Source organism: Perca flavescens, chromosome 15 (assembly GCF_004354835.1).
Source record: "Perca flavescens isolate YP-PL-M2 chromosome 15, PFLA_1.0, whole genome shotgun sequence".
NCBI lineage: Eukaryota > Metazoa > Chordata > Actinopteri > Perciformes > Percidae > Perca > Perca flavescens.
Window position 1 is genome coordinate 24670461 of NC_041345.1, and position 19011 is coordinate 24689471.

Sequence of the window (19011 nt, forward strand, 5' to 3'; positions counted from 1 at the left end):
GTGGGCGTGGCCTAAAATGTGACCCTAGATTCACCACTTACACTAATGTGAACAACTTTAAATTTAAAGAGTAGATGGACAATGGGCGTGGATTACACCTACCAAAAACACATTTGGACCACTAGGTGGCGCTATAATGGTTTTTTGTCATTAACTCCCACAATACACATCACACATTAGAAATTCTTACATCCACGTGTTCCTTGAATCATGCTGAATTGCCTGATATAGGCCCCGCCCATTTCCGCGCAAACGTTTTTTCGCAGTATCCTAGGATGCAAAACCAACTTTTTGAATAGGCACGTGACCGATCTGCCTGAAACCTAGAAGTTAGCATCTCCAGATGGACCTGAGGCCAAAAAGTTATGGAAATCATTTTGCCGTTAAACTATGCCAATTTGACAACCAAACAAATTGTCCTACCTAGCTACCACACACGTATCATATCATATCTCCGTTAAATTTAAAGTTATCACCAAATGACTTGAGATCCTTGTTCAACATTCCACTACGATGCTCTGTACCAAATTTGGCGAAGATCGGCCTTTGGGGGGCGCTATAAGCAACGTTTATTTGTTTTAGCCCACTAACTCAATGCATTTAAATGGGAAATTTGCAATTGCAATATCTCTGCCACAGTAAAAGCAATCAACACAAAATTTGTGGTGCTTGTTTGGAATGGCGTTCTGAGGCACTGTACCAAATGTGGCGAACATCGGCCATTAGGGGGCGCTATAGTCAACATATACCAGTTTGGGCCTTGTAATCCCTTCTGAGGTCGAGCATGTTGTATGCAACGCCAAACGGCCCCCTTTCTGCTGATGTTTTTGTTTTGTCTTCTTAGCCCTTACAGAAGGTTTTGCATCCAGCCTAGATGTCCAGAGTTTTTCGGGTCTTTGTGAAATTAATCCATACTGTTACAACCAAGATTGATACACTGTGTGTAAGAAATGTTAGGCCTACTTCCTGTTGCCACTAGGGGGCGCTATGAATTTAAGTAAATATCGGCCTTTATTTGACCTCAGGATTCGACTCTTATGAATCTTGAAAAGTTTCGAGGTAATCGGACAAAGTACACTCGAGTTACACCCACTTCCGATACACTGTGTGTAAGAAATTTTAGGCCTACTTCCTGTTGCCACTAGGGGGCGCTATGACTTTAAGTAAATATCGGCCTTTATTTGACCTCAGGGTTCGACTCTTATGAATCTTGAAAAGTTTCGAGGTAATCGGACAAAGTACACTCGAGTTACACCCACTTCCTGTTTCGGGCGGACAACCAAAATGGCCACCCGACATGGCTACGACCTATGATTAAAAGTTTTTCTTTTAACAACTTAAAAACACGTAAATTTTCACCAGACTTGATGCAACTGCCAAATTTGGTAAGTTTTTGAATATGTTAAGCCCCTCAAAAAGCCAAATCATTTGACGGGAAAAGAATAGAAAGAAAGAAAGAAAGAGAATAATTCCTTCAGTTTCAATAGGGCCTTCGCCGCTGTTGATGCTTGGGCCCTAATAATGAATAAATCTCTTTTGGTGTATTTCAGAGTCAGTAGAAAAGTGTCTTTACTTTTCTATGTATCTTATAACTAGAAATTGCCCTTAAGTTGTAATAGTCTTTGACTGTGTAACATGTGCAGGTTCATTAATTGTTTGTGGTTCGTTGAACAAGCATGGAAAACATTGTATAAACCTTTTGCAATGAAAATCTCTAAAGTTTTTTTTTTTTTTTTTAAAATACTAAAATAAAAGGGTAATAAAGTGGCATAAATTGTGTAATATTTACTTTTTTATTGCTTAGGTTACATGTTTGTAAATAGTTTGTATGTAGACAGTTCATTGAAGTTTGTGGGAATTGTTAGAGAGAATTAATAGAATGAAACTAATAGGTGCTTTCATGTAAATGTCAAAACAATTAGCAGGACACCGCAGGGAATCGAACCACATCCCAGTAAACCAGAAGTACCATACCGGTGCCTTTTGCTTTTGTTGACGGAACATGGAAGGTAAAGCAAAACCTGCATTAGCAACAGCATATAAACAGTATTTAATATTATGGCATAAATGTACTATATTTGGTTCTGAAAAATTTAGATAAATATATAATGTGCAGTTTTTAAATGAGTGGTAAACATGAGCTAAATGTTTATTAATATATGTTTTAGTGAAACATGCTGTTTTAATGCAGTAAAATAAACCGGTTTTTAAATTTTTATCATGCAGTTAAAGTAAGCGTTTTTTTTGTGACAAATACATGTATAGTTTACTAATGTAGAGGTCGGAGGATTATATTTTACACATTTGAGGCCACCTCTGGGACTTTGAATAAATTAGCTGTGTAAATGCGATGCTATGCCCCTATGACACAAAGCTCACTGTAAACCCCCTCCCCCCATTTCACAGTAGTACAGACGTTCCACTTTCAGAGACGAATTTAGCTTCCCATGTAATTTAAGTAGATAAGAAACCCATACAAATACATTCATGATAACTGTAGTATGTTGACATTATCTCTACATTTACTATTGCAGGATCTATGTCTCTAATGTAAATGTGATCAATTGCTGTCCCATTATCGGTTGTAGGTGAGGTAACGATCTGAATGTAACCTTGATGAGTCATTAAGGTTTTTATAGATTTTGAAAGCAGTACATTGTCATTAAAATCTCCCATTATTATTTTACCACCTGATAGATCATTAAAACGGTTGACTACAGCTAGGCCTGTCACGATAACAAATTTTGCTGGACGATAAATTTTCCCAGAAATTATTGCGATAAACGATAATATTGTCATCGAGAGACCATTTGCATCTAATATAATGATAATGTCATCATAATAATAATAATACTACAGGTACACCTTTTCAAAGATCAATACACTTTTATTTCTAAAGAATATTTAACACTGGAACTGGAAGACATTTTAAATATCCACAATATGTCTTTGATCTCCTTTAGTATTTCGTCTTTCACGCTGTTGTGGAATTGCCATTTGTGACACGTAAGTTCTCAGACTACAGACTCTGTACTACATTTTACAATTATTTAACACTAAATATTACATTTAAATAATATATAATTAATAAATAAAATCTATATGTATGGCTATCTGCCACGTGGCGAGTAAATGTACCAAAATAGTTCTGTTTTTCAGTCTTCATTTTGGCGAAGGTGCGGCTTCTGCTCCTCTGCAGGTCGGAGCTTCGTGGGGGCGGGCGGACACACACACACACACACACACACACACACACACACACACACACACACACACACACACACACACACACACACACACACACACACACACACACACACACACACACACACACTCCGACGTCCGCGGACAGCTGCACACTTGTACCGACAGCTGTAGGTTTGTACCGTTAATGTTCTGTGCGTTGTCGGACACATGCAGCCACTTTCCTGAAACCGCTTGCGAGACTGACGAGTCCACAGCGGCGTGTATGTCCGAGCCCGTCTCCACCCCCCACCCCCACAGTCTCCACCTGCAGGTTGTCAGCTGTGTGGTTTGGAATGAAAGGGAGAAAACAGGACGCCGAGTAACACGGTGGATATCGCTCGTATTTTTTTTTTTTTTTTACGGCGCCTTAACTGCAAAGTGCTGCAGGAAACCCTGCTCTCGCTCTCTCCGGCTGGAGTAGCATACCGCCCACACAAAGACCATGCAACTGACAAGAGGGTTCACTCCTCGTTACGCTAAGGAACCGAGAGTGGTCCTCCAGTCTCTCTGGTAGAGAGAGACGAGGAAAATAAACAAGAATGCAAATGGAAATTATCGCGGCCGGAAAAATTATCGAGCTAATTTTTTTTTATCATGCGATAACTCGATTTATTGACTATCGCGACAGGCCTAACTACAGCCTCAAGTTTTCTTTTAAATAGGCCAATTTTGTATGATGGTGGTCTGTACAGTACCAAGTAATTATGGTTCATAGGCTGAACCTTAAACATTATTGCTTCCAAGACAGTACATTGCACATGTATGTTGTTACAGATGATGTGGTTTTTGTGATAGAAGCCAACACCACCATGTTTTTCCTTCTGTAACCTAGAAAAAAGTGTCATGTCACTGTAAGATTGAGATCTAGCTTTGTGATAAAATGTCCATCCTGGCATGTCAATATTAGTCTGTGATGCATTGTGTTCCAACCATGTTTCTGTTAGACAAATCACATCAGCATCCAAAATTCTGCGATCTTGTTTTAAGTCATTAATGTGTACATCTAGACCTTGAATGTTGTGTAAACAGATTTTCAGAGAAAAAGCTGGTCTTGCTAATGGAGTCTTAAAGTATGGTTCCATGGCATTTAAATGTTCATCTATATCAGGTTTTGCATAGATAGCAGTGGCTTTAAAATCTTGAATGATTAGGTTTTCTACTGATGTTACACGACTCAGAGCTACATACGCTTGTCCAGCAGAGAAAATCTTTTTAAAAGAAACCACTGCTTTGTCCAAAGTTAAGCCTTGAACTTTATGTACTGTACAGGCCCACGCCAGGCGTAGTGGGAACTGCCGTCTAATTCCACCACTGTTTGTTACAGTGTCTTCATCAAGTCCAATTGGTGTTGCATTTTCAAGTCCAGGTAATGAACATGGAAATTTTGCTCTTAAATTACTGCCAATCCTTTTGTCATCAAAAGTAACATAAATTGTTTTGGGGACTGTAGCATTTTCATCAAATTTTAAAAGACAAACGGTACCAACAACTCCATTAACTAGCCCATCTGAAATGTCTATATTTTTAATAAGCATGACTCTAGCATTTGTACCAACACTTAACAATTTGTTTAAATAGGTCTTTTGATCGAAGGTATGGCAGGTAGTTTTTGTTGCAAAACGACCCGTTTGTGGATTTTTGTCAAAGTCTTGGGCTTTGATTTGGACTATATCAGTACACACTTTATGCAGCATATTGAAGTTATGCGTGTCTACGTGACTGTTTGTAGCAAAAATGTGAAGGTCCTCTGTGTCTTCTCCCAAGCCTGTCTCACATTGTTTTAACAACCTTTCATCTTGCTCATTAAGTTTTTCTCCTTTCTTATGTTTTCTGATGCGATTGAGTGTTATAGCAAAGTCTTGATTTTTCTGCCGAACTATTTCTTTTAACTCAACATGTCTAAAAGTATCCTGCCATATGTTCATCCCTGCTTGCTCTGAGTAAAGAGGTCTTCCTTTAATGGGTGGCAGTTGAAAAAAATCGCCAACAGCTATTACGGACACATTGCCAAAGGGAGAAAAATCACCACATTGTTTAATTTGCCGTAGTCTGCCGTGGATATATTTCAACAGTTTGTGGTCAACCATTGAAATTTCATCTATCACTAATATTTGTAGGTCTTTCAAACTGGCTCTTAAAGTATTTACTCTTTCCTCCTTTAGAGGTTGATAGGGTAAAGAGACATTATTACTTATAGCAAAGCTGTGGTAAATTGTCGTAGCATTAATGTTGTAAGCAGCTACTCCAGTAGGGGCTGTTAGTAAAACGTGAACATCATCTGGATAATTAGACAGTCTTGCTAATAATCTGCATGATTCATAATACACAGCTTTAATCAAATGAGATTTCCCTGTGCCTGCTCCACCAGAAATGAAAACATGAAATGGTTCTGGATTATTTCCATTTACTTTCTTTAGGCACCACTGTCGTATTTCATAAAACACCTGAGCCTGTAAATCATTTAATGAACGCAACATAGATTGAGCTTCAGTACGACTAATTTTGTTTTTGGAATTCCATTGACACAAGTGGTTGTTGTTCTGGCTCCAGATCTGGAATAACTTCTTGTTCTGTTGGACACACAGGCTGATTAAGTCTCATTTCCTCTTAAACACTCCAAACGTTCAGATTCAGTTTCAGGACAAAGAGAAGCCCATGCATCTTCTGGAAATCCATTGCTTTCTATAATTTCTTCACACTCTTCTAATTTTTCTGCTTCAATTTCAAATTTAGACCTGTTCATATCTACTACTTCTTTTACAGATACAATGTCACCATTACAGTTAGATATGGAGCCTGCATCATAAAACTCTTCAAAACAAATAAATGATGGAGGTTTCAATTCTTGATCATTATAGTGTGGCAAGAACAGCTGAAGTAAACTTTGATAGTGCTTTTCAGACTGGTTTGTTGGTGAAAACCGAGCATATCTAACAACAGCCACATCTGTCCTCGTCCTCTTTCTAACAAAGCCACATTTATCATCTAACGTGATTAAACCTGGTTTAGAGCTTTCGTTTTTGTAAACCTGCCTGTATTCTGATGCAAAAGTAGCCAAACACATGTCTTTAAACTCATTAGTTTTAGGTCTACATTTATAACGATCAGTAGTGCTAGTCATCCAAATTTTGCCTGTGTGTGTATCTTCATGTTCTGCTCTTTTTCGAATAACGCTGAGAGGAAGACTCATTCGAACAATGCTGTCTCCAGTAGGAACAAATACTACTTTTCTGGAACTTTCCCTTAATCTCATATTTGTGAGTCGATACACACTTTCCTGGGCGGAAACATCTCGATTGTGTAGAAACACGCTACCCAACTTGTTTAGAGCCTGTTTTGTTTTAATTTCATTTTGTGCATGTGAAAGCAACAATCCCATTTCCCTTTCTGCTTTAGAGATGTATGATATTATATAAACAACACAGGCATACGGATCAGTAACAAACTGGATGTCCATATTGGCGTTCCAGCAACGCAGAAGGTCTCTATTGTACTGATTTATCCAAACCCCACTAGGGTTTCTTTTATGCACAACACTGGTTTTCTTGGTAGTTAATCGATAAGCCTTTTCAAAGATTGCCTGATTGATTCCAATTGAATTGAACAAAGCGTCGACACTGTGATAGGTTGCTTCTTCATTTGAAAGGGCTACTTTTACTTTTGTCATTATATCTTTTGCTAGTTTCAGCTTTTGTTCTGCACTAGGCTGATCTTGTTGCTTTTGCTCTTGCTCTTTATTTGGTTCATTTTCTTGCTTCTTTTCTTCTATTTTACAAATAAATGTGTTATTGCTTGGAGGTCGTGGAAAATTAAATCTACAGACTGTGCCCTTCTTTTTACAACTCTTTGTGTGTTTTTTACTATGCATCTGAACACCAGAAACAACCTCATGCATAGCATCACTTTCAGGAGGAAGATCACATGTAATATATTTGTCAATGTAATCAACAACCTCTTGATCTGGGTTTGTTCCTATTTGGGGAATTCTCCACCCAGAAAAGACAATGCACATGAGGGGAACCTCTTTGCTGAAATTCTACTCTGTAGAAATAATCAATTATTTTGCCAATTGGTTGAGCGGGAGACATGATTACTTCTTTTAAAAAAGTACGAAACCTATAATCAAACATCCTTGCTGCTGTCACGGGATTATTTTGTAACAGATTACATTTTTGCGACCAGTCCATGTCAGTTACATTGCCTTTTACATGTTGCACTTGCATAAATGTTTCCATCAACTCTGTCCATCGTAAATCAGCAGACAACGTCATGAATTCTAAATTTTTGCTAAATCTACCATCTGCATGAAGAATTCTATTATTGAAATATTTGGCGGGTGTTAACTTATGCTGTCTGACATCATGGAATGTTCTGGAGCTACTGATAAAATACTCTCAAAGTTTTGATCCATTATTTCCTGTGCTATATCCACTGGTTGCAAACATGTATCCAAGTACATCCCATGCTGCTGTCTGTCATTTAAATGTTCTTCAATATCATCTACAACTTCATCACATTTATCTTTCTCAATCATTAGTTTCTTTTTCCAGGGGATTTTTCCAATTCTCATTAAACTTCACACCTGTATAGAATTTGTTGTGTTTTTTTAAGTATTTTAAAGCGTCATGAATTTTATTTGTGTTCACATACTGATAATCATAATGGCCTTTGTAGGAAAGTTTTCGCTTTAGTTTAACTTTAATTATGAGATCCTGACTTTCTGATCTAGGAAGAACATTACTAATAACATCACTGTTAGATGGAACACAAGTTACTGGCCCATGACAGCCATTCTGACCTCCTTTGGTAAAGCCAATACTTTCATGAATGGTATAGTCTGTGCAACTAAATGCCCTTCTAATGAATTCATATTGGCAAGAACTTCTGGAATAGGATACACTTGTAAATTATTTATTACACTTCCTTCAGGTACTTTACCTTTATCTATTTTAGTATGACATGTATAACAAATCCACAATTTAGCTAAATGTGAGAAAGAGCAATTTGTGTCACATGAATTTGTACATTTATGAAGATATGTGGAAGTTATGCATTCGCGTGCTACTGATGCTACTAGAGAACCCTTCTTTACATATGTAGATCTTTTTTTACATTGTTTTACCTGATGTAGAAATAATAATCTATGACATACGCAACAAACAAATTTTGGGCCATGTCTTACCTTTTCTTTAAACTGCTCAATTACAAAATTAATGTCATGGTTTTTAAGTAATTGCTTAACTTGTTTAGCTTTATTGCGCTGTATGATTTTTTGTTTAAATTCAGGTTTAGTTGCATAATTAATTTTGCCTCTCTGTATGAGACCTTGTTTGTACCCAGGTTTAGTTTCATACTTAGTTTTGTGTCTCTGTAGCAGATTTTTTTTATATTCAGGGTTAGCATAGTTAGTTTGGTTTCTCTTTCTGAGTTTTTCTTTGGCCACAGGTTTAGTTGCGTAGGTGTTAACACTTGCTTGTTGTTTACTTTCTTTATACTCTATGTCACTAGCATATCTCTGTTGTACTTTCATTTTTTTGAGTTGGCTATATTCACTGTCTTCAGCATATCTCTGTTGTCCTTTCATTTTTTTGAGTTGGCTATATTCACTGTCTTCAGCATATCTCTGTCTCTTTCTCTTATTTTGGCTTTCGTTATTTTCACAGAGGGTATTTACACTATAACACATACTAGATACATTATCCTTCACACATGTAACTGGCTCATAATGACATTCATTGCAGTGTTTAAGATAAATCCCTTTGATTTCATCATCTACTGACACCTGGTCACAAACCATAGATTTAGAATCACTAGCAACATTTTCGACACCTACAACAGCCAATGTTTCTGATTCAAGATCAATAACGCTATCATCTACTGACACCTGGTCACAAACCATAGATTCAGAGTCACTTGAGACATGTTCGCCAGCTACAACAGCCAATGTTTCTGACTCAACATCAATGACACTCTCATACACTGACACCTGGTCAACTGAAACAGCTTCAACAGCAGTGACTTCAAAAGTTTCGTTAGACACATCATCGTCACCATATAGTGAATAAACAAGGTTAGTGACATGTTCGTATGCCATGTCCAAAGTGTCGTAGCATGCTACAATGCTGGTACCATGAAGCTGCAAACCACCATCTTCACCTCTTGCATGCGGATCAAACACAGCAAACCTTGACCCCAACCTAAACACAGCACATGTGTTCCTTCTTATATTCAGCAAACATGCATGTGCCTCTAACAGTGCCTTCTGGATAGCTATGTCGAGAGGCATGGCTATATCTTGAACAGCTAGATCATAGTGTTCCACGCCAATAATTCCACTGTATTGGTTCAAATAGTTTAAACAGACAGTCGTATTGTCCCATTTAAGCTTCTTGGGTAATTCGTGGACAAAAATGTACCCACTGCGATCAGCATCACTGATCATATTTTGTCGACTCATGCAACTGTACAACTCATCACCACGAACCAAGATTTCATCAATGTCCTTTGTTGTCCAGGACAAGACACTCTTTGAAAGATGTGTGACGATTGCTATGACACTGTTCGTTACACACTGCTTATTCCCATTTCTAAGAAAACGTTTGTGACCCTGATGAAAGGAACCCCTAGTAAAAGAATTGACACTGTCAAGACTCACATGGTCCCGGTGGTCAGTAGGAGTAGCAGCAGGAACAGCAGACACAGCAGGGGTGATGACTTTCACAGGTTCCACTGTCGTCTCATGTACTTCACAGGACTGTTAAACAGACAATGAATTAAAGTAAAATTAGCAACTCTATAATGTAATTGTAATGTATGTAATCACATGCAAGTAATCACTACTATACATATAGGAAACATATGCAAATGTGTATATTTTTCCGTGTAATACAAATCAAAAACTTTATGGACTAGTAACTAATTTAAAATACATGGGAACAACAGGGAATGTTAAAATTATAAGTAAAACTTTCACTTAAGTTAAACACTAGCAACACAATTTAATTCAAAGAAAGAAAATAAATGAATCCAAAAATAAAAACCTGCTGTTTCGTTCCATCTCCCTTCTGGGACATCAGAAGCCTTTCCTGCAGTTTTACAGTATGAGCCTAAAACATTGAAAGAAGTTGTTAGTACATATATCGTAATTAATATTTAAAAAAAAAAAAGAAAAAGGAGTATTTTCACACATTAGTTAAAATTAATACAAACCTTTACGGTGGCCTGTGGTCCACGGCATTCGTTTACACCAGCAACGAAAGGGCTGGACGATGTCACTGTTGCAGTCTCCTCAAAATAAGAAAAAAACAGTGTTAACACCACCATAAACACATGTATTCACCTAACACAAAATAAACTGTTTCATGGACCAACAACATTACGGTCCAAACAGTATGGGTTACCCACCTTCTTGAGGTCAAGTAGATGCTTTGCAACAGCATGAGAATAACACGGCTTGGGAGATACCGATGCCGCCGCCTCCTCCTAAAATAAAAAAAAAAAAAATATTTATAAAATAATACAATCAAATTAGCAAATCCATGACATGCAAATAATCGCTACAATACATAGGACATATGTACATACAAATGTGTATATTTCACCCCAGTAATAAACCAATATTTTTTATACAAATTAACAACTTGATTTAAAATACAGAATTCAATGTACACGCTGTTTAATTAAACCGTCTACCTAATTTAACTAACATAAAATCAGTATATATATCTATGTATAAATTCTCTCTCTGCTGGTTGATGAACGCAGATATATGCTAATAAGTTGGATAGTACACTGCCCATGACACTAATTTCTAAATACTCCACCTTTTCATTGTGAGATTTTGTGAATACATTCTGAATCAGCAGCGTTCTTTCAGGTAAATACAGTAGTACTAGCCTACACCTTAAATCAGTATGCTATACAGTAGAGTTGCATATGAAGTGGTTTGGGGTCTTTCTGTAAGTAATTTTGGGCTACAATTAAATTTTTGAAGAGTTCTACATGGACCAATACCACAGGCCAAGCAGTCACATTTTCAACAGGCACTACACAAGTAACTTCAAAAAACAAACCTGTTGTACATCAACTTCCTTCTTGGTCCACTGCAGCTTTGCAACTTGATCCTAAAAACAATAAACAAGTTGGTTAAGTACATGTAGATACCAATTGAGTTATGGGTTCAAACATTTTCACACACTATTATCATCATCATCAACAATGTTACCTTCACGGTGTCCAGTAGTGTAGGCCATTCACTAACATCAGGAAGGGAAGGGCTGGGCAATGTCACTGATGCCTTCTCCTTAAAATAAAAACAAAGACTGTTAAACGACCAAAAACACATTTATCCACTTAATACAATAAAAGCTACTAACTGTTTTATGTATCAATATCTTTTAGAACCAAGTTACAATGTGTTACCTTTCCAGGCTGCTCCAGTGGCTGATCCAATGAAGGGGTCCTGCCCTCCTTCAGAGCCACTGTGGGAAGACTGGCAGACGATGGACCAGGAACTGCCATTGATGTAGTAGCCTTTTCCTATAAACAATAATCAATAGTTAAACTACTAGACACATAACTATATACAATCAAAAGAGGTTGCATGTGTCTAACCGACTAAAGTAACTATACAAAAATATTTTCAAAAGGAGTAAAAAGGCACACCTGCTGTAAATCCGCTGTCTTCTTGGTAGCAAACCGATGGTGGCGACGTTGTTTTGGTGCCTTCTAAGAGACAGAAAAAAACTATATAAACAATGTTGCTTTTTAGTAATACACAATATGTTTGACAATGTAATGTCAACATTAACAAAAAACAAAAACAAATCAATATGGAACTAACCTTTGGGCCAGGTGCAGACACAGGGGCTGGGATGTGAACGGTGCCATCGCCCAAAGTCTGAAGTAGCTCCTTACTAAACCACACGGGATTTAGCACGATGGAACAGTCCACCATGTCCTCCTGACAAGGAAAAAAAAAAAAAAAAAAAAAAAAGTCAAAATTTGGGTTACACAAGATCAAATTTGAGAAAAATATATATAACAAGAAAAAAAATGAACTAACCTCCGTCTGAACCACTTTCTTTGTGGATGAAACACCAGAGTTGTCAGCTGGTTGGAACCTCTACAAAAGACAAATATAATTAAAAACCTGTGGTAAATTTCTAATAAATACTGAAAAATATGTTTAACATAAACCGTGAGAAAAAACAAAACATTAACCAACACTTAATTACCTTTATGCCTTGTCCAACAACTGTCCAGCCATCTTCACACACACCAACCCTTGGGGAGGAAGGAGGAACCCTACGACGGACCATTGGAACCGGCACAAAAGCCTTAAGATAGGACGCCATAAACACAAAGCACCAAGACTGGGTTATTAAACTTGTTTCTCAAGATCACATTTAAGTAAAAGCTAATAACTTACATCATATTACAAAAATAGATATTCACTATATAACAAAACTCAACTAAACTGTTGCTGAACTTGCCTCTTCTTGGCAGGAACACCTGACTTGCCAGCTGGTTGCGACTTCTGCAAATATAAATATATATTTAGTAACAATACTGAAAAATATATTTAACAACAAACACTGGGAAATTTATGAAAATACTACAAAAAATTAGCACGGTATTACCTTCCTGCCTGGTCCTTTCCACCCAACTGTTGCTTGCTTTGGCTCCAAAAGATGGCCATAGCCGGCCATGTACAGAAGCTGCACCAGGATTGGCATTCCATGATTGTCGCTGAGATGAATCTAAATAAATGAAGAATCACTTTAGACAACAGTTTCCACAATAAACTTGCATCTGTCCAATTTAACTTGTTAAATCCAATACGGGAACTGAACATCACACTTATACATATACCATGAAAAAAAAGGATCAAACTTGCGCCATCTCTGCTCCACAGCTGACGGTTCTTTAAAGGGAACTTATCCTCAACAGGGTACCAGGTAACACCTTAGAAATGAAAAATATAACAATAATTAGGCATTTATTTAAAATGTCTGCTTAAATGCATGTCATCCTTTATACCTGTACACAAATGTACTATTTGACTTCACATACCCAACGAAGCTTCAACCCGATGGTACTCCTCAAGATAACGCTGTTGTACGTCCAGGGCAACGTTCAAACGCGGCGGGAAGTCGACAACAAAGACCTTAACAGATACAATAGAGTTAGGACTTATACAACAAATACAAGAATGGTATTATAGAAATTATAAAAAATAATACAACATAAAAAGAGCTTACCTCAGCACAAATGATGCGGGCGCTGACCAATAGTTTGCGAAAATCTGCCGCCGCTTCACTGATGGTTTGGTCTGCAGTGAGGTTGTTGCTGGGTGCCAAGACACAGATAGCATCTGGGGTCCGGGGAAGAGAGGCGTTGACCAACTCTGCCCTCAGGTCGGCAGCACAGCCCCCAGGCACAGACAGGAAGCCAAACGACAGCGGGATGTCCTTTGACGTCGGCATCGGAACGATCCCGTCGACTATGGCCCGCAGATGGGAATCCCCGACAACCACAATGAACTGTAACAAGAGAAAGATTTGGTTAAACACAAACTCCTGTTCTCCTAAATAATACCTCATCACATATAGAACGTTTTAATGAACTTTAAAATACCTTCTTGTCTGGGACCTCTGGAGGAATGATGAGCTTGCGTTGTTTTCCAGTAACCTCTGAGACGTCCCATCTGTTGACTTTGTGACGAACCCCTGGTCCACAACCTATTAACGAAAAGCAACAATAAGCAAATTAACATTTAATTCAACTTTATAAAGCAGCAATTGAAGAAAAAAATAAAATAAAATGAAATAACCAAATTGTATACCCTGCCAAAACACATGAATATGAATACTTACATGGCTCACATGCACCACCACGTGGCACCAGAATCACTTCAGGAGTGGGAAGCTGCGGAGTGTTGCGCCGTGCATTCTTCAATTTTGCCGCCAAAGACCGGCGGTATCCCTTTCCTCTCGGCATCTACACAAAAATAAATACATGAAAAATTAGATGTACTGTATATCACAATAACCTCAATAACCAAGAGAACACAAAACCATATTCAAACATTAAGAGACCAAGCAAACATGCAAACACATATAAACGCAGCCCACCCACACACACACAGCCCCCCCACACACATAGCCCCATTCCCCCACACACAACCCCCCCCTACACACACACCAACAGAGCCACACACACAGCCACACACAGAAATGCAAATAAATGAAAACATTAATATGATATCACAATAACCAAGAGAACACACAACCATATTCAAACATTAAGAGACCAAGCAAACATGCAAACACATATAAACGCAGCCCCCCACACACACACAGCCCCCCACACACCTAGCCCCATTCCCCCACACACAGCCCCCCACACACACACCGACAGAGCCACACACACAGCCACACACAGAAATGCAAATAAATGAAAGTCTGTTTGTGTTATCTGCAGGACAACCAACGAGAAAAGACACGGATAATGTGTTTTTTTAATTTAATACATAGGCTTATTTATGAATAATTTGAAACATATTGTGTATGTTTCTTTGCAGAGGCATTTGTCCACAATAAACAGTTTATCATTGAAATATGTTCAGTGAATCAAAGTCGCCTCCATCAAACGTCAGTTGTCAACAACGCGTCACCAACTGGGGAACTCTGGTATCAAAATCCAGCCCGAGTTTCCCACAGGACGTCACATGAATGTTGATGTTTTCACTCGGAAAAAAGTTTTTCTGATATCCATGAACACACGGTAAATTAATGTCAGAATTAATTCATAGGTTACATTTCATCAGCAGTGGAAAGTAACTATGCTGAATTTCAATATGTAGTTGTGAAGTATTTTCATTTTCTCCTACCTTACTTGCCAATTCTAATTAATACAAAATATCATGAAATTATGATGTATTAGTGGATAAAGAGACTTCATTTATCTTGTGGTAAAACTATACCTGCCACGTCAAACTTATATTTTGGTGAAAGTAACTCAACAGTAACACAAAAGTAGTGTAACACATTACATTTCAGAGACCGTAATATTGTAAATTATTCTGCAATGACAGTAATTGGTTATCTATAATGTAATACATTTTGGAAGTAATTTGCCAAACACTGCAAGTTAGGAATACAAAATATTTTGAATAAATTATGTATTAAATTGGATAAAGATTTCTTTATTGATCCCAGTATGTTGTTTAACAGCAATATGTACTGGTATTTTAATGTAGGCTTAAAAAACAAACAAAAAAAAAACAGTAAAATCCAAAGCTGAGTGAACAGAAAAGGTGATTGTAGCATTGTCAGCCGAATGGCTAAGTGCAGGCGCTATTGGATCCAGGAGTGTATCTCATAAATTACCCCACTAATAACCGGAATGGTACCAAACAGTAATACAAAGAGGTTCTGTACTCATACTCAACGTTTGTAAGTACACCAGGAGTTTATTTAAATAACACTTGCCTGATGGCTTCTATTCTCTACTGCTAAATATTCCAGAGTGGTTATTTTACAGTTAGTATTTGGTTTGACACAGCCAACAGCCTTTTTTGTAAGAACAGACAAAAAAACTAGGAACTGTTAGAGAGTATTGTCAATTCCAATCCATAGATTTGGAATACAAGGACGGTAATATTAGTGAGGCAGTTTCTGGAAGATGTGTGCTCTGTGATGGTTTTAACCCTACAGTCACACATGCTACAAAAAGAGAGCGACAAAGAGACAGGCTGCCATTCATTTTCAATGGAAGTGGCCTCTTGCCAGAGTCAAGATGGCGAAGAGTGTCGAACTTGGCACTGCCACGACCAAGGCGAGGCCGAAATAGACAAGGCTATTTTATGCAAATTCTGAGCGTTGCAACAAAGCGACTGCCAATTGGAATAAAGACATTGTGAGGGCAGCGTGACGTATGCACGTTTGTTTCTTAAGTCAAAGAAATAATTCCAAGATGGTGGAAAACGCTTCAGGACATCGTACTTCTGTGTGTGTGTGTGTGTATATATGTATGTATGTATATATATATATATATATATATATATATATATACACACACACACACACCTAGGAGGCCCATCAAGCGAGTGCGTGTCGCTCTCTTGTAGCATGTGTGACTGTAGTGTAAGACTGACTGTGATATACATTGCCAAGTTGTACACATGAAAAGGTCAAACTCACTTACACCAAATGCTAAATGAAATACCAAGACTTTAACATGGCTAAAATCATGAAATGCCCATTAAAATATGCATTCCCTACAGTCTATAATGACAAATATGTCAATGGTCCATTCATTTTCTTTTTTGAAGGGCACAGTCTTCCTTGTTAGTTTTCAGAAGCTCCTCCTGCTCTTGTGTGGGGGCTGGTCTTGCTGGTCCTACGTTGGTGCCAGCTTTCCACTTCAGCTTCCTTTGAATAAATGTCCTCCATGATGCCACACCAGTCCACTGTTTGGATGACACAGCCACACACACACACAGCCACACACACACACAGCCACACACACACACACAGCCACACACACAGCCACTCCCTGCTGTCCCCTGTGGTCAGGGGGGTTAAGAAGTTTGTTTATGGTAGAGAATTGTTAAAGCTACTCTGTATATGCATGGAGAGGCACTGTTAACCACTACATTTGCAACGGCAGAGTACCCCAGACCTCGTGCATCGAACCTCTCGATATTCACCAACGTTTCTCCCCCCTACGTAATGCATCGGGTCCCGCATTGGCGCAGCTTCGCGGGTCATAGGGGGCGACTGGCGCGGCTCCCCGGGGCGTTGCGGACGACTGGCGTCGGAGGCGAGTGGCGTCGGAGGCGAATGGCGTCGGAGGCGAATGGCGTCGGAGGCGAGTGGCGTCGGAGGCGAGTGGCGTCGGAGGCTTGGGCCCCGTTCATAACTGCTTGCAGTTCTAGTTTATTATTTTTTTTGCCGATGTGAATCTAACCTCAAAAGCTACTGGGCCCCATCCAACACGGACAAAAAAGTTTTGTCCGCACCCCAGCAGGCCTCTGCAGCAAGCATCTCTCCCCCTCAAGCTGCGCAATCCTCTCAGCCTACCTCGTCCGATTCATCTTACCATATGCCCTTCAATATGTCCCATTTTACAATCAATGGGAATGTGCAGTTTATTACACATAAATTAATCAATAATTTTGTTATATATTTACTGCAAATAAAAATTATTTGGAATAAGGAATACATTTTTGATGTGTGGTTGCTATAGAAACTGAGCTGATCTAACGCTATTCACCATAGTTCTAAAGGGGACTACTTTTTTTTTGAGGGAGATAAACTCAAAAGCATGCAATACGAATAAAAAAAAGCATAATTATTAAAGTATTTGAATTGTTTTATTATGTTGGCAAGCAAGCAGTAGAATAAACGGGATAATCACAGAGAGGCAGGGCAATAAACAGTTTGATATGCCCGGCTTGTGGAAGGTTACCGTCGGACTAACAGTTCTAGAGATATGCGCATAAGTAAGTAAGTAAGTACAATTTATTTGTATAGCACATTTCACAGATAAAAATCACAAAGTGCTTCACAACAAATGGAAGGATACACAATATTTATACATTACAGTACATAAACAAAATAAGCAGAAAACCACATACAACCGGCATAACCACACTATAGTCTAATTAAACGCCTCTTTGAAAAGAAGAGTTTTCAACTCAGTTTTAAAATTTGTAACTGAGTCCAAACAACGTACGGAAGGAGGATATGCGTTCCACAGCCTAAGTGCCACAGCTTGAAACGAACGGTCCCCTCTAGTTTTAAAATGTGTACGGGGGGCAACTAAAAATCTCTGACTTGTAGATCTCAGACTACGTGAGGACGTACGCAGCTGTATCAGGTCAGCGATGTATGGGGGCGCCTGACCTTGTAAGGCTCTAAAAGTTAGAACCAAAATGTTGAAGTGTATTCTAAATTTCACTGGTAACCAATGAAGTGAAGCTAAAACCGGAGTGATGTGTGCCCTTTTAGTGTGGTAAGTAGTAAAAAGTAAAAAGACTGTTGCAATAGTCTAAACGAGACGAAATAAATGCATGAATAATCATCTCCAATTCAGCCTTTGACACCAAGGCTCTTATCTTAGAAATGTTCCTTAATTAAAAGAAACAGTTTTTAATAAGTTGCTTTAAGTGTTTCTCCAGAGACATGGCAGCATCAAAAACAACACCTAAGCTCCTGAGACTTGGCTGAACAGACGAGCCTAAGGTACCGAGATGCTGTTTTATCTGAGAGATGCTCTGCTCAGGGGCAATGATTAGTGTTTCCGTCTTAGCTGAGTTCAGCAGTAAAAAGTTATCATTTAACCACTGCTTAATCCCACTCAGACAGTTGAGTAAGGATGACAGTTTATATAATTCAGTAGGCTTAAAAGAGCAGTATAACTGAATGTCATCTGCATACAAGTGATAAGAAACATCCTTAAACTGGCCGATTATATGTCCTAGAGGGAGTATATACAAAAGGAAAAGAATCGGTCCCAGGACAGAACCCTGAGGAACACCACTCGATAGACCTGCAGTGTCTGACATCATCTGATTTATAAAAACACTAAAACTTCTACTGGTAAGGTAAGACGAAAACCATTTTAAAGCTGATCCAGATATCCCTAATAGATCCTGAAGTTTATTAATCAAAATATTGTGATCAGTAGTGTCAAAGGCAGATGTAAGGTCCAATAAAACTAACACTGTATGCTTTCCACAATCTGCTGACATCAAAA

At 38.4% G+C, this 19011-nt stretch overlaps 1 protein-coding gene across 1 annotated transcript; it reads right to left on the reverse strand.

Moving 5' to 3' along the window:
* Nucleotides 1-13312: 13312 nt before the first annotated feature.
* Nucleotides 13313-14247, reverse strand: LOC114570198 (uncharacterized). The gene is made up of 4 exons (XM_028600451.1): nucleotides 14124-14247; nucleotides 13885-13988; nucleotides 13509-13790; nucleotides 13313-13414 (listed from the first exon to the last, which is right to left on the reverse strand). The coding sequence occupies exons 1-4, from the start codon at nucleotides 14245-14247 to the stop codon at nucleotides 13313-13315; spliced, it is 612 nt and encodes a 203-aa protein (XP_028456252.1).
* Between the last annotated feature and the right edge of the window lie 4764 nt (nucleotides 14248-19011).